Source organism: Zophobas morio, unplaced genomic scaffold (genome assembly GCF_036711695.1).
Source record: "Zophobas morio isolate AGI-343-1 ecotype UQ-CSIRO unplaced genomic scaffold, CSIRO_AGI_Zmor_V1 ptg000008l, whole genome shotgun sequence".
Classification (NCBI taxonomy): Eukaryota; Metazoa; Arthropoda; class Insecta; order Coleoptera; family Tenebrionidae; genus Zophobas; species Zophobas morio.
In genome coordinates, this window is record NW_026972113.1 from 12,475,730 (window position 1) to 12,498,509 (window position 22,780).

Consider the following 22,780-nt stretch of genomic DNA (forward strand, 5'->3'; position numbering starts at 1 on the left):
AAATTTAAAGAATAAAAATCCAAAAATTGAGAACTAAAAATTGAAATTGAGAAATTGAAGAATTCAAAAATCGCGAAGTCGGAAAGTCAGGAATTCAACAAATTGAGAAATCAAAGTCGAAAAATCCAAAATTCGAGAAATCAAGAAATCGGACATTCAAAGTTGAAAAATGGAAAAATTAAAAAATTGAAAAGCCGAAAAATCAAAATTTCCAAACATTCAAAAATCGAAAACATGAAAAATCAAAAAGTCGCGAAAATGAAAAAAATTAAAATTCTGAAAATCCGAAAAATTGAAGTCGAAAAATCGAGATACTGAAAAATTGAAGAATTGAAAAATCGAGAACTTGAAAGAACGAAAATTCAGAAATCAAAAAACCAAAAATCGCAGTCAAAAAATCGAAAACTTGGAAAATCAGAATTTTCTCAATTTTTTACTTCGATTTTTCCATTTTTCTACTTTTCGACTTTCATTCTTTAAATTTTGAAAATTTGGAGTTTTTGATTTCTCGACTTATCGACTTCTCGAGTTTTCGATTTCTTGATTTTTGACTGCGATTTTTGGATTTTTCGTTTTCTCAGGTTTTAGATTTTTATCGATTTTGCTGTTTGTGGATTTTCTTCATTTTTCAATGTTTAGATTTTCCGAATTTTCAATTTTTTGATTTTTAAACTTTTCAACATTTTAAAGTCCGATTTCTTGATTTTTCGATGTTCCGAGTTCTTTATTTATCAATGTTTGGAAATTTCGATTTTTTGACTTTTCTATTTTTCGGCTTTTCAACTTTTCGAATGTCCGATTTCTTGATTTTTCGAATTTTGGAATTTTTCGATTTTTTGAATTTTCGGGGAATCGAAAAGTTAAAAACTCGAAACAATCCAAATCGTACACTCGCAGTCGAAAAATCGAAATTTTCAAGCACTGAAAAATCGAAAAGTTGAAAAATCAAGAAATTGAAAAATCGAAAACTGAGAAAATTGAGAAATCAAAAAGTCGAAATATCAAGAAATCCGATTTTTAAGATGTGGGAAAGTCTAAAAATTGAAAAATTAAAAGGAAAATCCAAACATTGAAAAATGAAAAAAAAATGTGAAGTTGAAGGATCGAGAAATTCAAAAATTGCAGTCAGAAAATCGAGAAAACGAAAAATCGGGAAGTCGAAAATTCGAGAAATCAAAAATTCCAAAATTTGAAGAATGAAAGTCGAAAAGTCGAGAAATAGAAAAATCGAGAGCTCGAAAAGTCGGAAAATCCAAAAATTGAAAAATCGAGAAGTCGAAAAATCCAAAAATTAATTTTTCAATCCCAGAAATTGAAAAATCCAGAAATCGGGAAGTCGAAAAGGCTGGAAATCCAAGCATCGAGAAACCGAAAAAATCGAAAAATCCAAAATTAGAAAAATTGAGAAACCGGACATTCAAAAAGTTAAAAAGTTGAAAAATCGTAATTTCCAAACACTGAAAACAGAAAATCGAAAAATCAAGAAATTAGACATTTAAAATGTTGAAAAGTCAAAAGCTCGAAAAATCGGAACATTGAAAAATCGAAAAGTTTTAAAATTGACAAATCGAAAAATCGAGAACTCGAAAAAACGGGACGTCGAAAATCTAGAAATCAAAAAGTCGCAAATTTCAAAATTTGAAAAACGAAAGTTGAGAAATTGAGAATTCGAAAAGTTGGAAAATCCAAAAATTGCGAATTCGACGCTGGGAAATGTAAAAATCAAATCGAAAAGTCAAAAAATCAAGAAATCGGACATTTACAAATTTGGAAAGCCGAAAAATCGAAATCTTCAAACATTGAAAAATCGAAAAGTTGAAAAATCAACCATTTGAAAACTCAAAAAGTCGAAAATTTCAAAAATCGGACATTTAAAATGTTGAAAAATTGGACAATTCTGGAAAATTCAAAAACCGAAAAATGGAAGTTGAAAAATCGAGAAATTGAAAGATCCAAAAATTTGAAAATTGGGAAATGAAAAAACCCAAAAACCGCAGTAGAAAAATCGAGTAATCAAAAAGTCGAAAATTTCAAAATTTAAAGAATAAAAATCCAATAATTGAGAACTAAAAATTGAAATCGAGAAATTGAAGAATTTAAAAATCGAGAAGCCGAAAAGTCGCCAAATCCACAAATCGAGAAATCGAAGTCGAAAAATCCAAAATCGGACATTTGAAGTTGAAAAATGAAAAAATTAAAAAACTGAAAAGCCGAAAGATCGAAATTTCCAAACATTGAAAAATCGAAAACATGAAAAATCAAAGAATTGAAAAATTTGAAATTCGAAAACATCCAAAAGTCAAAAACTCGCGAAAAATTAAAAAAATGAAAATTCTGAAAATCCGAAAAATTGAAAAATCGAGAACTTGAAAGAACGAAAATTCAGAAATCAAAAAACCAAAAATCGCAGTCAAAAAATCGAAAACTTGGAAATACAGAATTTCCTCAATTTTTTACTTCCCGACTTTTCGAGTTCTTGATTTTTCTATTTCTCTACTTTTCGACTTTCATTCTTTAAATTTTAAAAATTTGGAGTTTTCGATTTCTTGATTTTTGACTGGGATTTTTGGATTTTCAAATTTTTATCGATTTTTCAATTTTTCGACTTCAATTTTTCAGTTTCTGGATTTTCTTGATTTTTCAAAGTTTGAATTTTCCGAATTTTCAGTTTTTTAATTTTTTGATTTTTAAACTTTTCAACATTTTAAAAGTCCTATTTCTTGATTTTTCGGTTTTCGATTTTCCGAGTTCTCTATTTTTGAATGTTTGGAAATTTCGATTTTTTGACTTTTCTATTTTTCTGCTTTTCAACTTTTCGAATGTCCGATTTCTTGATTTTTCGAATTTTGGAATTTTTCGATTTTTTGAATTTTCGAGAAATCGAATAGTTAAAAAATCGAAAAAATCCAAATCGAACATACGAAAAGTTGAAAAGTCGAAAAATCGAAATTTCCAAGCACTGAGAAAAAGAAAAAATGTTGAAAAATTGAAAAATTTTGGAAAATCCCAAAACAGAAAAATTGAAGTTGAAAAATCGAGAAATTGAAAAATACAAAAATTTGAAAATTGAGAATTCAAAAAATCCAAAAATCGCAGTAGAAAAATCGAATAATCAAAAAGTCGAAAATTTCTAAATTTAAAGAATAAAAACCAAAAATTGAAGAATCGAAAAGTCAGGAAATCCACAAATCGAAAAATGAAGAAATCGGACATTCGAAGTTGAAAAAAAGCCGAAAAATCGAAATCTTCAAACATTGAAAAATCGAAAAGTTGAAAAATCAAGCATTTGAAAAATCAAAAATTCGAAAATTCCAGAAATCGGACATTTAAAATATTGACAAATTGAAAAATGTTGGGAAATCCAAAAACCGAAAAATTGAAGTTGAAAAATCGAGAAATTGAAAAATCCAAAAATTGAAAATTGGGAAATGAAAAAATCCAAAAACCGTAGTAGAAAAATCGAGTTATCAAAAAGTCAAAATTTCAAAATTTAAAGAATAAAAATCCAAAAATTAAGAACTAAAAATCAAAAAAGTGAAATCGAGAAATTGAAGAATCTAAAAATCGAATGGATATTCGAAGTTGAAAAATGGAAAAATTAAAAAAATTGAAAATTTGCAAAATCCAAACATTGAAAAATCAAGAAAACTCAAAAATCGAAAAATTGAAGTCAAAAAATCGAGAAATTAAAAAAAAATGAAAATCGAGAAATCTAAAAATCAAGAAGTCGAAAATTTCAAAATTTAACGAATATAACTCAAAAAGTCGGGAAATCCAAAAACCGATAAATCGAAAAGTCAAAAAATCTAAAAATTCAAAATTCGAAGTTGAAAAGTAGGAAGTCGAAATGTCGAAATTTCAAAACATTGAAAAATCGAAAAGTTGAAATATCAAGAAATTAAATAATCGAAGACTGGGAAAACCGAAAAATCAAAAAGTCGAAATATCAAGAAATCGGACTTTTTAGATGTTGAGATGCCTGAAAATTGGAAAATTAAAAGGAAAATCCAAACATTGTACAATGAAAAAAAAAACGAACAATTGAAGTCGAAAGATCGAGAAAACGAAAAATCGGGAAGTCGAAAATTCGAGAAATCAAAAAGTCAAAAATTCCAAAATTTGAAGAATGAAGGTCGAAATGTCGAGAAATTGAAAAATCGAAAGCTCGAAAAGTCGGAAAATCCGAAAATTGAAAGATGGAAAAATCCAAAATTAGAAAAATTGAGAAATCGGACATTCAAAAAGTTAAAAAGTGAAAAATGGAAATTTCCAAACACTGAAAAATCGAAATTTCCAAACACTGAAAAATCGAAAAATCAAAAAAATCAAAAAATCCGACATTTAAAATGTTGAAAACTCAAAGAATCGAAAAATCAAAAAACTGAAAATTCAGAAAATCGGACCATTGAAAAATCGAAAAATTTGAAAATTGAAAAATCGAAAAATCCAAAAATCGGAGTTAAAAAATCGAGAACTCGAACAAACGGTAAGTCGAAAATCTAGAAATCAAAAAATTGAAAAACCCAAAACTCGAAAAGTCGAAAAATCCAAAAATCAAGAAATGGGACATTTAAAATGTTGAAAAATCTAAAAATTGAAAAACGCGAAAAATCCAAACATTGAATAATCAAGAAAATGCAAAAACCGTAAAATTGAAGTCGAAAAATCTGAAAATTGAGAAATCGAAAAATCGAGAACTGGAAAAGTCGGAAAATATAAAAATTAAAAAATTGAAATCAAGAAATTGAAAAATCGAAAACTGAGAAAATTGAACAATCAAAAAGTCAAAATATCAAGAAATCGGACTTTTAAGTGTTGGCATGTCTAAAAATTGAAAAATTAAAAGTAAAATCCAAACATTGAAAAATGAAAAAAAAAAAATGAAGCCAAAATATCGAGAAATTCAAATATTCAAAAATTGCATTCAGAAAATCGACAAATCAAAAATTCCAAAATTTGAAGGATGAAAGTCGAAAATACGAGAAACAGAAAAATCGAGAGCTCAAAAAGTCGGAAAATCCGAAAATTGAAAAATTGAGAAGTCGTAAATCCAAAAATTAATTTTTCAATCCGAGAAATTGAAAATCCAAAAATCGGGCAGTCGAAAAGTGGAAATCCAAACACCGAGAAACCGGAAAAATTGAAAAACCCAAAATTAGAATAATTGGGAAATCGGACATTCGAAAAGTTAAAAAGTTGAAAAATCGTAATTTCCAAACACTGAAAAATCGATAACACAGAAAATCGAAAAATCTGAAAATTGAGAAATCGAAAAATCCAAAAATCGGAGTTAAAAAATCGAGAACTGGAAAAAACGTCGAAAATCTAGAAATCAAAAAGTCCCAAATGTCAAAATTTAAATTTAAACAATGAAAATCAGGAAATTGAACAATCCAAAACTCGAAAAGTCGGAAAATCGAAAAATTCAGAAATCGAAATGTCGAAAAATCCAAAAATCGAGAACTTGAAAGATCGGCAAATCCAAAAATCAAGAAATCGAACATTTAAAATGTTGAAAAGTCTAAAAATTGAAAAACGCAAAAAATCCAAATATTGAATAATCAAGAAAATGCCAAAACCGTAAAATTTAAGTCGAAAAATCTGAAAATTAAGAAATCGAAAAATCTAGAAATCGCAGTCAAAAAATCGAGAATTCGAAAAATCAAAAGTTCAAAAGTCAGAAGATGGAAGGATCAAAACATCGATGTCGGTAAATTGGAAAATCTAAAAATTAATTTTTTCCAAAGTTGGAAAACTGAAAACCGAAATCGAAAAACTGAAGACTCTGAGCTGCACTTCAGGGACGAAGAAAAATCAATAAAAGCCAAAAATCGAGAAATTGAAAAATCTAAAAATCGGGAATTCGAAAAAATCCAAAACTCGATTAACCGAAAAATCCAAAAACTGAAGAATTGAAAAAACGAAGTCGAATTTTATTTTAAAATCATCATTATTACGCATTAAAATGAAAACTAGAAAAACTACAAATCAAAAATTGAAGAAGCGAAAAATTGAAAAATCAAAACTGAAGAATTTTAAATTGTAAAGACGAAAAATTGCAAATCCTAAAAGCTCAAAAATCGGGGGTAATTGAAAAATCCAGAAATCGATTAACCGAAAAATCCAAGTTAAAAAATTTGACAATCCTAAAACCAAAGTCGGAAAATCGAAAGGACGAAAATTCAGAAATCAAAAATTGCAGTCAAAAAGTCGAAAATTTCAAAATTTGAAGAACGAAAGTTGAGAGATTGAGAATTCGCAAAGTTGGAAAATCCAAAAATTGCGAATTCGAACGCCGGGAAATCCAAAAATCAAATCGAAAATTCAAAAAATCAAGAAATCGGACATTTCCAAATTTGAAAAGCCGAAAAATCCAAATCTCCAAACATTGAAAAATCGAAAAGTTGAAAAATAATAATAATAATAATAATAATAATAATTTATTGTACTCAACAGAGATTAATCTCCAATTACAGAATACAAAACAAAAGTAAATAGTAGTCTATCTTACAAATAAATAATTAAATACAACGTATGCCTGCAAAATATATCTAAACATCAAGAAAAAAAAATAGAACAGTAAGGATAGCTCATTATAAAAAAGAGTAGAACAAAATTCTGACGCTCTGTAATTATGTGTTATGCTGTAAATGTATGGATCTCGATTGAAAAAACTTCCTTACCGCTACACCCTTGGGCCAAAAAGATGCAGCCAGAATATCATTTTGATATACAAAATCGATAGTAAGTTTGAAAGAACTATATAACTCAGGAAATTTAGAGTCCAATTTAATAAGCTTAAAGTCAGGAAGACGTTTATTTTTCAGCACTTCTTCATGGGATTTTAACTTAAATTTAATATAATCAGTAATCTTGTTCACATCAACATTAGGGTTTACTCTTGTAATATGTATATGACTGCTTTTTTTTCTGGTGACAGCTACGAAATCATGATCACTCGATGACAAATCTGACGAACCTGAACTAGAAGCTATATCTGCTGAGCCAATAATTAACTTACTTACTTTCGGCCGACGTTTTAAAGTATCAGCTGTTACCTCCTTCTCAGAAGGATTTTTACCATTGTCTGAAGAATTATTTAGATCAACTTCATTACATAAATTCGTATTAGGATAAATAATAGTGTTCCGTATTTCAGGTTCACTTTTGTTTACCACTTTTCTTGCTTCCACACCATTCACGTTTTTATTCATAATCTTACTCGAAAAAGTGTCCATTGATGATAAACTACAATCAGTGGAGCCTCCCAATTTGTTCGAACTTTTTATCAAAATGTCTATCATCTCACTTTGCGTTTTTACACGATCCCTTAGCTCCTTTATAATTTCGTCTTTTTGTTTAATAATATAATTGAAAACAGCAATATCAACCTTTTTCTCAGGACCACTCATTTGTTCCATTGCTTCAAAAAACTCAGAATCTTCGCACACAACAGGAGGCATTTTCACTTTATCACAGCAAACTAAAGACTTACTGTCCAAAATTTTTACATAAGATACACCCTTGGCACAACTAAGGTGGTACACATTATCACACGATATACATTTTAATGCACTGACAACTTTTGATTTACATTTTCTGCAGATTTGTGCAGACGTACCGGACTGACTACTACTATTGGCATCCATCTTGGCTGTCAATAGTAAATCAAGGATTTGAAAAATCAAAAAGTCGAAAATTCCAGAAATGGGACATTTAAAATGTTGAAAAATTGAAAAATTTTGGAAAATCCCAAAACAGAAAAATTGAAGTTGAAAAATCGAGAAATTGAAAAATACAAAAATTTGAAAATTGAGAATTCAAAAAATCCAAAAATCGCAGTAGAAAAATCGAATAATCAAAGAGTCGAAAATTTCTAAATTTAAAGAATAAAAACCAAAAATTGAAGAATCGAGAAGTCGAAAAGTCAGGAAATCCACAAATCGAAAAATGAAGAAATCGGACATTCGAAGTTGAAAAAAAGCCGAAAAATCGAAATCTTCAAACATTGAAAAATCGAAAAATCAAAAAAATCAAGAAATCCGACATTTAAAATGTTGAAAACTCAAAGAATCGAAAAATCAAAAAACTGAAAATTCAGAAAATCGGACCATTGAAAAATCGAAAAATTTGAAAATTGAAAAATAGAAAAATCCAAAAATCGGAGTTAAAAAATCGAGAACTCGAACAAACGGTAAGTCGAAAATCTAGAAATCAAAAAATTGAAAAATCCAAAACTCGAAAAGTCGAAAAATCCAAAAATCAAGAAATGGGACATTTAAAATGTTGAAAAATCTAAAAATTGAAAAACGCGAAAAATCCAAACATTGAATAATCAAGAAAATGCAAAAACCGTAAAATTGAAGTCGAAAAATCTGAAAATTGAGAAATCGAAAAATCGAGAACTGGAAAAGTCGGAAAATATAAAAATTGAAAAATTGAAACCAAGAAATCGAGCAATCAAGAACTTCAACATTCGAAAAGTTAAAAATCGAAGTCGGATAATTGAAAAATCTAAAAATTTAAAAATTCCGAAATTGGAAATTGAAAATCGAAATCGAAAAACTGAAGAAACTGAACTGCTCTTCAGGGACGAGGAAAATTCGGTTGAAATAACCTTCAACCATTTTTTTTACTGGAATTTCCGTAAATGATTTACCATAAGGAAAACAAACATCACTATATCTAAACAAAGATACCAAATACAAATACATAAAAATAGCTACCCGGGCTACTCCACACAGCCTACTATTCAAATAGCGCCAAAACAAACACAAACCTGACCCATTTCGTGGATTTTCCCGTCCATGCGCCCATAAACAGTTACTCGTACATCTAATTGTTAAAGAACTTGTTAATTCCAAGCGGAAATCCCCTCCACGGCCATTGTGAGGCACTTTTGTGTACAACTGGTCAAGCGCTCGGGTAAATGTACTAACAGCACCCAAAATAGTAAATTGGTTCACCGTTGAAACGAGAAAAGTACTTCCCAGTCGGTTTGACTCACTTCTAAGAACCACCATGTGCGAAGAAGATAACTTTTTTATTCGCGGTCTGGAGCTTTACCAGTTGTCCCTGGACGAAGACTCTTGCAGCACTTGCCTGCTGAAGAGATCCAACGCAGTGAGACGCAGAAAAAGACCTTCAGTGAAAATTCGGAAAAGTGACAGTGATTTAAGTGAAACCGACGTGTTTTCCAGAAAAAGGTAACTTTTCATTTTTGTTTTCATTATTATGCAATTACTTTCCGTTATGGGGCGATAGCGATGTGCGGGCAAGTGGAAACTTATCGCAACTTCCGCGCCAACACAAGTCCGACGATGGTAGAAGAGGGGACTCGATTCCCGAAAATTTAGCGAGTCCCCTCTCTCGCCATCGGACTTAATTGCAATCGCAAAATTCACGCTCCGGTTGTTTAAAAATCACAATAACGCGTGAGTCAGGAAATTAATTTGGGCGCTGTTGCATAAAGGCATGTGCCCGGAGTCATCACCAGTCATATGATTTCTAATCGTGTGATGATAGTAGGAGACATGGCGGCACGATATTTCGATTTCATCATGTATGTGATTTGCGAGAGGTTGCGCAAGATGAGTTTTGTGTTTTCAGGAATCTGAAGAATCTGAACTTGCCCAAGCCGAGGTTGGATGGTAAGAAGATCAAGAAGTTTCTTCGGGGGAAGCTGTACGAGATGTCGTACAGCAAGGACATCACGATTCCGTGGTTCCTGCTGTGGAAGTACAGGAAGATACATCCTGTAAGGGGAAGGTTAGTGAGAGATAATTCGAACTTAAGCGGGTAAATGGCCGATTTGGGTCGTGAAAAAAAATCGTTTTTTTTTTTAAATTATCAATATGTAGCATGAAACAACTTCAAAAGTAAGAAATTATCGTAATTTTTAAAAATTTCTGTCTGACACACGAAAAATGAAAAACATGTATACCTGGAAATGTTTCGCTTTTTCAGATTCCTGAAACTGAAACTATAAAAAAAAAATATGAAATAGTGACTTAAAATTTCCGATATTTTGAATTTTTTTGTTGAACAAATTAAAAATGGTTCAAATGTGAAAACGACAAACCATTTTTTCGAAGTTTAAGATAGCAGGAACGAATTTTATAAAATGCTTGAGTAGTTTACAGTTCTGAAGTAACCTCATTTTTGATACAAAAATACTGAAAATTCACCGATGACAACGGTTTTGGACTTTGGAGATTAAAAATGAAATTTAGAATTTCCGAAAAATTTCGATTATTTTTTATTTTCAAACTATGACTTGAAACAACTCCAAAGGTAAGAAAAAGCAGCAATTTGGACAATTTTATATGCAAAAATTGAAGATTAAATTAAATATGAGACTTTCGTAATTTTTTAAAATTTCTATATCTGACACATGAAAAAAGAAAAAAATGTATACCTGGAAATGTTTCGCTTTTTCAGATTCCTGAAACTGAAACTATTAAAAAAAAAAATATGAAACAAGGTGATTTGAGATCTCCGGAATTTTAATTTTTTGTTAAACAGATTAAAAATGGCTCAATTGTGAAAATGAGAAACCATTTTTTTGAAGTTTAAGATAGAGGGAACGAATTTTATAAAACGCTCGAGAAGTTAACAATTCTGAAAATTAACCGATGACAACGATTTTGGATGTTGTCGATTAAAAATGAAATTTAGAATTTTCGAAAAATTTCGATTTTATTTATTTATTTTTTTAATTTTCAATCTGTGACTTGAAACAACTCCAGAAGTACGAAAAAGCAGCAATTTGGAAAATTTTAAATGTCAAAATTGAAAGTTAAACTAAATGTGAGACTTTTGTAATTTTTGAAAATTTCTCTACATATCTGACAACCGAAAAGGAAAAAATTGTGTACCTGGAAATATTTCGCGTTTTCAGATTCTTGAAACTGAAACTATAAAAAAGTCTTATGAAACAGAGTGACTTAAAATTTCCGATATTTTGAATTTTTTTGTTGAACAAATTAAAAATGGTTCAAATGTGAAAATGACAAACCATTTTTCGAAGTTTAAGATAGCGGGAACGAATTTTATAAAATGCTTGAGAAGTTTACAGTTCTGAAGTAACCTCATTTTTGTAACAAAAATACTGAAAATTGACCGATGACAACGGTTTTGAATTTTATCGATTAAAATTGAAATTTAGAATTTCCGAAAAATTTCGATTATTCCTTATTTACAATCTATGACTTGAAACAACTCCAAAAGTAAGAAAAAACAGCAGTTTGGACAATTTTATATGCCAAAATTGACGCTTAAATTAAGTATGAGACTTTCGTAATTTTTGAAAATTTCTGCATCTGACACACGAAAAAAAAATGTATACCTGGAAATGTTTCGATTTTTCAGATTCCTGAAACTGAAACTATTAAAAAAAAATTATGAAACAAGGTGATTTGAAATCTCCGGAATTTTAATTTTTTGTTAAACAGGTTAAAAATGGCTCAATTGTGAAAATGAGAAACCATTTTTTTGAAGTTTAAGATTTTATAAAACGCTCGAGAAGTTAACAGTTCTGAGAATTGACCGATGACAACGATTTTAGATTTTGTCGATTAAAAATTAAATTTATAATTTTCGAAAAATTTCGATTTTTTTTTTTTTTTTGAATTTTCAATCTGTGACTTGAAACAACTCCAGAAGTACGAAAAAGCAGCAATTTGGAAAATTTTAAATGTCAAAATTGAAAGTTAAACTAAATGTGAGACTTTTGTAATTTTTGAAAATTTCTGTACATATCTGACACCCGAAAAGGAAAAAATTGTGTACCTGGAAATATTTCGCGTTTTCAGATTCTTGAAACTGAAACTATAAAAAAATCTTATGAAACAGAGTGACTTAAAATTTCCGATATTTTGAATTTTTTTGTTGAACAAATTAAAAATGGTTCAAATGTGAAAATGACAAACCATTTTTCGAAGTTTAAGATAGCGGAAACGAATTTTATAAAATGCTTGAGAAGTTTACAGTTCTGCAGTAACCTCATTTTTGATACAAAAATACTGAAAATTGACCGATAACAATGGTTTTGGATTTTTTCCATTAAAAATGAAATTTAGAATTTCCGAAAAATTTCGATTTTACTTGTTTTTTTTTTAATTTTCAATCTGTGACTTGAAACAACTCCAAAAGTAAGAAAAAACAGCAATTTGGACAATTTTATATGCCAAAATTGACGCTTAAATTAAGTATGAGACTTTCGTAATTTTTGAAAATTTCTGTATCTGACACGAAAAAAGAAAAAAATGTATACCTGGAAATGTTTCGCTTTTTCAGATTCCTGAAACTGAAACTATTAAAAAAAAATTATGAAACAAGGTGATTTGAAATCTCCGAAATTTTAATTTTTTGTTAACAGATTAAAAATGGCTCAATTGTGAAAATGATAAACCATTTTTTTGAAGTTTAAGATAGCAGGAACGAATTTTATAAAACGCTCGAGACGTTAACAGTTCTGAAAATTAACCGATGACAACGATTTTGCATTTTGTCGATTAAAAATGAAATTTGGAATTTTCGAAAAATTTCGATTTTATTTTTATTTTTTTTTTTATTTTCAATCTGTGACTTGAAACAACTCCAGAAATACGAAAATGCAGCAATTTGGAAAATTTTAAATGCCAAAATTGAAAGTTAAATTAAATGTGAGGCTTTTGTAATTTTTGAAAATTTCTGTACATATCTGACACCCGGAAAGGAAAAAAATTGTGTACCTGGAAATATTTCGCATTTTCAGATTCTTGAAACTGAAACTATAAAAAAATCTTATGAAACAGAGAGACTTAAAATTTCCGATATTTTGAATTTTTTTGTTGAACAAATTAAAAATGGTTCAAATGTGAAAATGACAAACCATTTTTTCGAAGTTTAAGATAGCGGGAACGAATTTTATAAAATGCTTGAGAAGTTTACAGTTCTGAAGTAACCTCATTTTTGATACAAAAATACTGAAAATTGACCGATGACAACGGTTTTGGATTTTTTCCATTAAAAATGAAATTTAGAATTTCCGAAAAATTTAGAATTTTTTTAATTTTCGATCTGTGACTTGAAACAACTACAAAAGTAAGAATAAACAGCAATTTGGACAATTTTATATGCCAAAATTGACGATTAAATTAAGTATGAGACTTTCGTAATTTTTGAAAATTTCTGTATCTGACACACGAAAAAAGAAAAAAATGTATACCTGGGAATATTTCGCTTTTTCAGATTCCTGAAACTGAAACTATTAAAAAAAAATATGAAACAAGGTGATTTGAAATCTCCGAAATTTTAATTTTTTGTTAACAGATTAAAAATGGCTCAATTGTGAAAATGAGAAACCATTTTTTGAAGTTTAAGAAAGCAGGAACGATTTTTATAAAACGCTCGAGAAGTTAACAGTTCTGAAAATTGACCGATGACAACGATTTTGGATTTTGTCGATTAAAAATGAAATTTAAAATTTCCGAAAACTTTCGATTTTATTTATTTTTTTTAATTTTAAATCTGTGACTTGAAAAAACTCCAGAAGTACGAAAAAGCAGCAATTTGGAAAATTTTAAATGTCAAAATTTAAAGTTAAACTAAATGTGAGACTTTTGTAATTTTTTAAAATTTCTGCATCTGACACCCAAAAAGAAAAGAAATTGTGTACCTGGAAATATTTCGCGTTTTCAGATTCTTGAAACTGAAACTATAAAAAAATCTTATGAAACAGAGTGACTTAAAATTTCCGATATATTGAACTTTTTTGTTGAACAAATTAAAAATGGTTCAAATGTGAAAATGACAAACCATTTTTTCGAAGTTTAAGATAGCGGGAACGAATTTTATAAAATGCTTGAGAAGTTTACAGTTCTGAAGTAACCCCATTTTTGATACAAAAATCCTGAAAATTGACCGATGACAACGGTTTTGGATTGTGTCGATTAAAAATGAAATTTAGAATTTCCGTAAAATTTCGATTTTTTTTATTTTCAATCTATGACTTGAAACAACTCCAAAAGTAGGAAAAAACAGAAATTTGGAAAATTTTAAATGTCAAAATTGAAATTTAAACTAAATGTGAGACTTCTGTAATTTTTGAAAATTTCTGCACATATCTGACACCCGAAAAGGAAAAAAATTGTGTACCTGGAAATATTTCGCGTTTTCAAATTCTTGAACCTGAAATTATAAAAAAATCTTATGAAACAGAGTGACTTAAAATTTCCAATATTTTGAATTTTTTTGTTGAACAAATTAAAAATGGTTCAAATGTGAAAATGACAAACCACTTTTTCGAAGTTTAAGATAGCGGGAACGAATTTTATAAAATGCTTGAGAAGTTTACAGTTCTGAAGTAACCTCATTTTTGATACAAATATACTGAAAATTGACCGATGACAACGGTTTTGGATTTTTTCCATTAAAAATGAAATTTAGAATTTCCGAAAAATTTAGAATTTTTTTTGAATTTTCAATCTGTGACTTGAAACAACTCCAGAAGTACGAAAAAGCAGCAATTTGGACAATTTTATATGCCAAAATTGACGCTTAAATTAAGTATGAAGCTTTCGTAATTTTTGAAAATTTCTGTATCTGACACACGAAAAAAGAAAAAAAAATGTATACCTGGAAATGTTTCGCTTTTTCAGATTCTTGAAACACAAACTACTGAAAAAAAATTATGAAACAAGGTGATTTGAAATCTCCGGAATTTTAATTTTTTGTTAACAGATTAAAAATGGCTCAATTGTGAAAATAAGGAACCATTTTTTCGAAGTTTAAGATAGCAGGAACGAATTTTATAAAACGCTCGAGAAGTTAACAGTTCTGAAAATTGACCGATGACAACGATTTTAGATTTTGTCGATTAAAAATGAAATTTAGAATTTATGAAAAATTTCGATTTTATTTATTTATTTTTTTTAATTTTCAATCTGTGACTTGAAACAACTCCAGAAGTACGAAAAAACAGCAATTTGGAAAATTTTAAATGTCAAAATTGAAAGTTAAACTAAATGTGAGTTTTTTGTAAAATTTGAAAATTTCTGTATCTGACACCCGAAAGGAAAAAAATTGTGTATCTGGAAATATTTCGCGTGTTCAGATTCTTGAAACTGAAACTATAAAAAAATGTTATGAAACAGGGTGACCTAAAATTTCCGATATTTTGAATTTTTTTGTTGAACAAATTAATAATCGTTCAAATGTGAAAATGACAAACCATTTTTTCGAAGTTTAAGATACGAGGAACGAATTTTATAAAATGCTTGAGAAGTTTACAGTTCTGAAGTAACCTCATTTTTGATACAAAAATACTGAAAATTGACCGATGACCACGGTTTTGGATTTTTTCCATTAAAAATGAAATTTAGAATTTCCGAAAAATTTAGAATTTTTTTAATTTTCGATCTGTGACTTGAAACATATCCAAAAGTAAGAAAAAACAGCGATTTGGAAAATTTTCAATGCTAATATTGAACATTAAACTAAAACTAAGTGTGAGACTTTTGTAATTTTTGAAAATTTTTGTATCTTACACCCGAAGAGAACAAAAAACGTATACCTGGAAATATTTCGCTTCTTCAGATTTTTAAGACCGAAATTATAAAAAATTCTTGACTTGAAATTACCGAATTTTTAATCTTCTGTTCACCAAATTAAAAATGGCTCAAATGTGAAAATGAGAAACAATTTTTTTTGAGTTTACGATAGCAGGAACGAATTTTACAAAATGCTTGAGAAGTTTACAGTTCTGAGGTAACCTCATTTTTGATACAAAAATACTGAAAATTGACCGATGACAACGGTTTTGGATTTTTTCCATTAAAAATGAAATTTAGAATTTCCGAAAAATTTAGATTTTTTGTTTAATTTTCGATCTGTGACTTGAAACATCTCCAGAAGTAAGAAAAAACAGCAATTTGGAGAATTTTCAATGCCAATATTGAACATTAAACTAAATGTGAGATTTTTATAATTTTTGAAAATTTTTGTATCTTACACCCGAAGAGAACAAGAAATGTATACCTGGAAATATTGCGCTTTTTCAGATTTTTAAGACAGAAACTATAAAATGTTCTTGACTTGAAATTACCGAATTTTTAATCTTTTGTTAACCAACTTAAAAATGGCTCAAACGTGAAAATGAGAAACCATTTTTTTTTTAGTTTAGGATAGCAGGAACGAATTTTTTAAAATCCTTGAGAAGTTTACAGTTCTGAAGTAACCTCATTTTTGATACAAAAATACTGAAAACTGACCGATGACAACAGTTTTGGATTTTTTCCATTAAAAATGAAATTTAGAATTTCCGAAAAATTTAGAATTTTTTTTAATTTTCGATCTGTGACTTGAAACAACTCCAAAAGTAAGAAAAAACAGCAATTTGGAAAATTTAAAATGCCAAAATTAAAATTTAAACTAAATGTGAGACTTTCGTAATTTTTGAAAATTTCTGAATCCGACACACGAAAAGAAAAAAAGTATGTACCTGGAAATATATTTTTTTTCAGATTCTTGAAACTGAAACCATAATGAAATAGGGTAACTTGAAATTTACGGAATTTTAAATTGTTTATTAAACAAATTAAAATGGCTCAAATGTGAAAATGAATAACATTTTTTTGGAAGTTTAAGAAAGCAGGAATGAATTTTATAAAACGCTTGAGAAATTTTACAATTCTGAAGGATCCCCATTTTTGACACAAAAATACTGAAAATTGACGGATGACAACGACTTTGGATTTTTCGAAGAATTTCGATTTTATTTAATTTTCAATACGTAACTTGAAACACATCAAGTAAGAAAAAACAGCAGTTTGGAAAATTTTAATTGTCAAAATTAAAAGTTGAACTAAATGTGAGACTTTAAAAATTTTTTGAAAATTCCAGTATCCCACACAAAAAATGAAAAAATTAGAGTACCGAGAAATATTTCATTCTTTCCAAAATGGCGCGAATGTGAAAATGAAAAAACAAACGAAGTTTAATACTTGTGTAGTTGAGATATTTACAGTCCAAAAAATTATTGATTAAAAGATATTGAAAATTAAACGATTACAACAGTTTTCATTTCTTAAAATTTCTAAAACGTAGCCTGAAACAATTTCAGACAACAATTTTGAAAATTATAGATGCTAAAATTTAAGTTAAATTAAATAGAAGACTCATACTTTTTGAAAAGTTTTGTATCTGACAGATGAAAATAAAAAATCAAAGAACCGAAAAATATTTGGCATTTTTCAGTTCTTGGAACTAAAACTAAATTTATAAGATATGTTGACTTAAAATTTACGGAATTCTGAATTGTTGTATCAAACAAATTAAAAATGGCGCGAATGTGAAAATGGGAAAAAATAGAGTTTAATATAATAACAATTCTATAATTTTTAAAACATAACTTGTAAACAACTTCAAAAGTGTGAAGAAGCAACAATTTTGAAAATTTAAAATTAAGCTAAATAGGAAACTTGAAATTTTCGAAAAGGTTTATATTTGACACAGGAAAAGAAAAAATTAAGGTACCGAGACATATTTTGCGTTTTTCAATTCTTGGAACTAAACTATAGAACATTTTATAAAATCTGGTAACGAAATTTTGATTTTTTTTTGTTGAACAAATTAAAAATGGAGCGAATGTGAAAATGAGAAAATAATTAAAAATTAATATAACAATTTGATAATGTACTGAAAAATCCATATATTCGATTCAAAAATACTGAAAATTAAACGATTACAACAAATTTGAATTTTTTTCAGTTAGAAATGAAATTTCCGAAAAATTTAGATTTTTTTTAATTTTTAAAAAATAAATTGGAACAACTTCAAAAGTTTGAGAAAAGAACAATTTTGAAAATTCGAGATACCAAAATTTAAAATTAAATTAAATAGGAGACTTTCGTAATTTTTGAAAAGTCATGCTTGCCACAGGAAAAGAAAAAAATCAAAGTACTGAGAAATATTTCGCTTTTTCCAATTTTTGGAAGTGAAAATATAGACATTTTTATAAAATCGGGTGACTTAAAATTTACCGGATTTTGTTTTTTTTTGTCGAACAAATTAAAAATGGCGAGAATGTGAAAACTAGAAAAAAATCAAAGTTCAATACATATAACAAGAACGAATTTTATAATCTACTTGAGATATTTACAGTCCTGAAAAATCCACATATTTGTTAAAAAATATTGAAAATTAAACGATTACAACAGATTTGGATTTTTTCAGGTAGAAATGAAATTTGAAATTTTCCTAAAATTTCGATTTTAAAAATTTTTGAAACAATTTGAAACAACTTCAACAGGAGACTTTAATAATTTTCGGAAAGCTTTATATCTGACACAGGAAATCCAAAAACCTGGTGTCTTAAAATTTAGGGAATTTTTAGTTTTTTTGTCAAACAAATTAAAAAGGGCGCGAATGAGAAAATGTGAAAAAAAAAACAAAGTTTAATATAACGGGAACAAATTTTATTAAATGTAATTGCGATATTTACAGACCTAAAAAATCCAGAAATTTGATTAAAAATGTTAAAAATTAAACGATTACAACAGATTTGGATTTTTTCAGTTAGAAATGAAATTTGGAATTTTCCTAAAATTTCGATTTTAAAAATTTTTGAAACAATTTGAAACGACTTCAAAAGTGTGAAAAAAACAACAATTTTGAAAGTTCTAGAAGCCAAATTTTAATGTTAAACTCACCAGGAGACATTCATAATTTTCGGAAAGCTTTATATCTGACACAGAAAAACCAAAAACCTGGTGTCTTAAAATTTAGGAAATTTTTAATTTTTTTGTCAAACAAATTAGAAATAGCGCGAATGTGAAAATGTGAAAAAAAAAAGTTTAATATAACGGGAACAAATTTTATAATGTACTTGCAATATTTACAGACCTGAAAAATCCACATATTTGATTAAAAAATGTTAAAAATTAAACGATTACAACAGATTTGATTTTTTTCAGTTAGAAGTGAAATTTGGAATTTTCCTAAAATGTCGATTTTAGAAATTTTTGAAACATAATTTGAAACAACTTCAAAAGTGTAAAAAAACACCAATTTTGAAAGTTCTAGAAGCTAAAATTTAATGTTAAACTCAACAGGAGACTTTCATAATTTTCGGAAAGCTTTATATCTGACACAGGAAATCCAAAAACCTGGTGTCCTAAAATTTAGGGAATTTTGAATTATTTTGTCAAACAAATTAAAAATGGCGCGAATGTGAAAATGTGAAAAAAAAAACAAAGTTTACTATAACGGGAACAAATTTTATAATGTACTTGCGATATTTACAGACCTAAAAAATCCACAAATTTGATTAAAAAATGTTAAAAATTAAACGATTACAACAGATTTGGATTTTTTCAGTTAGAAATGAAATTTGGAATTTTCCTAAAATTTCGATTTTAGAAATTTTTGAAACATAATTTGAAACAACTTCAAAAGTGTAAAAAAACACCAATTTTGAAAGTTCTACAAGCTAAAATTTAATGTTAAACTCAACAGGAGACTTTCATAATTTTCGGAAAGCTTTATATCTGACACAGGAAATCCAAAAACCTGGTGTCTTAAAATTTAGGGAATTTTTAATTTTTTTGTCAAACAAATTAAAAATGGCGCGAATGAGAAAATGTGAAAAAAAAAACAAAGTTTAATTAACGGGAACAAATTTTATAATGTACGTGCGATATTTACAGACCTGAAAAATCCACATGTTTGATTAAAAAATGTTAAAAATTAAACGATTACAACAGATTTGGATCTTTTCAGTTAGAAATGAAATTTGGAATTTTCCTAAAATTTCGATTTTAAAAATTTTTGAAACAATTTGAAACAACTTCAACAGGAGATTTTAATAATTTTCGGAAAGCTTTATATCTGACACAGGAAAACCAAAAACCTGGTGTCTTAAAATTTAGGGAATTTTGAATTATTTTGTCAAACAAATTAAAAATGGTGCGAATGTGAAAATAAGAAAAAATCAAAGTTTAAGATAACAGGAACGAATTTTATAATGCACTTGAGATATTTACAGTTCTGAAGAATCCACGTATTTGATACAAAAATACTGAATATTATACGGTTACAACGATGTTTGCCAATTAAAAATGAAATTGGGAGTTTCCGAAAAATTTCGATTTTTAAAATTTTTAAAACAACTTGAAACATGTTGAAAAATCTAAAAAACAACTATTTTGATAGTTGTAGATGCCAAAACAATAGGAAATTTTATACAATTTCCGAAATTTTTATTAATAACAAAATCCACAAGCCACGAACTTCGAAGAAATCGTTCGATTTATTTCTGGCAAGACAGCTCGCATGCGTTCACCGTCTCACCACTGTAATCAATGGAAATCCCATCACTCAAAATAGAATTCTTCACACTAACGATATGATATCAAAGTCGTCAAACTCCACACTCGTTACACACACGCATTTTGTATGTATTTCCCCAGAACAATTATCATCAATTCAATTTACTCTAATTCGCGATCTCTTAGTCTTACGATCAAGGCCACTAATCTGTCCATTTCTTCCTGTCCACTTCACCATAATTAAACCACATTTCCATGAATAACGCCATTCTATCGTAGATCCCCAACTCTGGTTTACCCATTTCCATTATGACCTCACACTCGGTTATTTTTTCCCATCGTTCTCCCTCTTATCTGTTTACTTTTTGCATTGTACCGCTTCTCAGTCTGCTAAATTTATCGCAACCGAACACAGGTTTTGTTTATCCTTAGATACTCGAATCAAAGCTAATACAAGTTTTTAGTCTCGTGTTTGTACAGTTGTCAGATTTCCGTGTTTGTTTATTATTCGTGATAAATTGTTGTTTGCCGATTATTATTGAATACATGGTGATAATTAATTAGTGTGAGTGTGACCGTCGTGCAGAATGGAGTCCAAAAAAGAAGTTCTGTACAGTAGGCTGAAAAAGCAGAAGTCGCTAGAAATCCCGAACGAGAGGTATGTTGGTTTTTGGTTTTTCGTGTTTCGGATTTCCGCCTAAGTGATTTTCTTAGCATGATTGCTGGTAAAGTATAGATGAAAAATCCTTGACTTTTCGGACTCATGAATTTTTGCAATTATATAATCTGAAATAGAAAAAATGGTATTGTAAACATGCTTATTAAAGATTAATGATGAGGGATAACCGGTTTTTGAATCCAGGATCGTGACTTAAAATACCGGGAGGCTTGGAGAGTGTTCCGGAAGTCTCAACTCCCATTTTTTGACTTATGCGGTAAAAATTGAGTTTAACTAAAAAAACTTGGAAAAAGGTAACTCAAGGGTCAAACCTCCGTCCTTCCACGTTTCTTATTTTTGTGGTATCCAACTGTGAAACATTGCTTTATGCGGATGATGTCAAGATTTTCAAACGTGTTGATTCGCTTGAAAAAAATAGTCATTTGGAGTTTAATAAACAAGTTAGACATCAATTATAAAAATTTTAATTGTTTCATTCAGTCGCCGAAAAAAAAATGTGTTTTAATTACACTATAAACTTTAATTATCGTTAAAAAAATGTTTAGTTAATTTGATTTGTTTTATTATAATTACTGGTTTTCACTCTTATTAGGCTGTTTTCATTTTTTTTTATTGTAATGTGTTATGTTAATGGATTATTTTTTTAACAGTTGTTATGTTTAAGAATGAATGAATGAATTATTTATTATTGTTATTACAAGTAATTCAATGTTCTCAAGGTCTCTAAGAACTTCATAATAAAAAAAATGTTGACGATGTTGTCAAGCCTATTTTTTGTCTTAGTTTTGACTATATCACGATATTGCTAGTACCATCATTTCAAAAGTTCAGACCTTATAAAAAAATCAAAACTTTCTCCAAGGTCATTAGTTCCTAGATTTTTAAATTTAAAATTTTTCATTTCGTTAATTTTGCAGTTAATTTTTCGATTTTTCAACTTTTGGAGTGTTCGATTTTACCAATTTTTTTTTTATTTTAATGTTTGGCAATTTAAATGTTTCGATTTCTAATTTCTCAATTTTAAATTTTATTTTTAAATTTTTAATACTGATAACTTCTAAAATTTTACAAAATTTCTATTTTCGATTTCTCAATTCTGCGATTTTTCGTTTCCGATTTATCGATTTACAATTTTTCGATTTTTCAATTTTTTACTTCTCAATTTTTCCTTTTTCAACTTTTGAATTTTTCAGTTTTTCGATTTTAATTTTTTTGCTGCTTCAGTTTTATTATTTCTGATTTTTCAGTGTTTCATTTCTTCAATTTTTCCAGTTGCAATTAAGTTTTTCATTTTTAAATTTTCAGTGGTTCAATTTCTGAAGTTTTCAGTTTAATAAATTTTAATTTCTTTTTATTTTATTTTTCCGTTTTTACAATTTTTAGAATTCTGTTCGGTAATTTCAGTATTTCGATTTCTAGATTCTCGATTTTTAAATTTTTGATTTTTAAACTATAACATATGGTAATAATTTTGTTATAAACTTTAATTTTACAAAATTTCCATTTCTTGATTCCTTAATTTTACGGTTTTTCTTTTAGATCTTCCTATATTTTTAAATTTCTGTTTTTTCATTTTTTCGTTGCTTCAGTTTTTTTTGAATTGCAATTAATTAAATTTTCTAGTTTTAAACTTTTGAAATTTTCAGTTTCTCGATTATTAATTTTTCAATATTTCGATCTATAATTTTTCAATTTTTATATTTTATTGTAATTTTTCGACAATTCAGTCTTTTGTTTCATCAAGTTTTCAGCTTATGAAGTTTTTTAATTTTTAGAGATTTTAATTTAACAA

General features: G+C 28.1%; 1 protein-coding gene across 3 annotated transcripts in view; it reads left to right on the forward strand.

Annotated features, from left to right (window-relative positions):
• Nucleotides 1–8,949: 8,949 nt before the first annotated feature.
• Stac (staccato) overlaps nt 8,950–22,780 on the forward strand; it is a 55,223-nt gene continuing 41,392 nt past the window's right edge. The window contains exons 1-2 of one of the 3 annotated variants that reach the window (XM_064050903.1): nt 8,950–9,206; nt 9,610–9,768. In XM_064050903.1, coding sequence (XP_063906973.1) covers nt 9,022–9,206; nt 9,610–9,768 — 344 coding nt within the window. In that variant the 5' untranslated portion in view covers nt 8,950–9,021. Of the gene's footprint in view, nt 9,207–9,518; nt 9,563–9,609; nt 9,769–20,404; nt 20,968–22,780 lie in introns of those variants that run through there. The other 2 variants (XM_064050904.1, XM_064050909.1) reach the window with 2 other exon arrangements.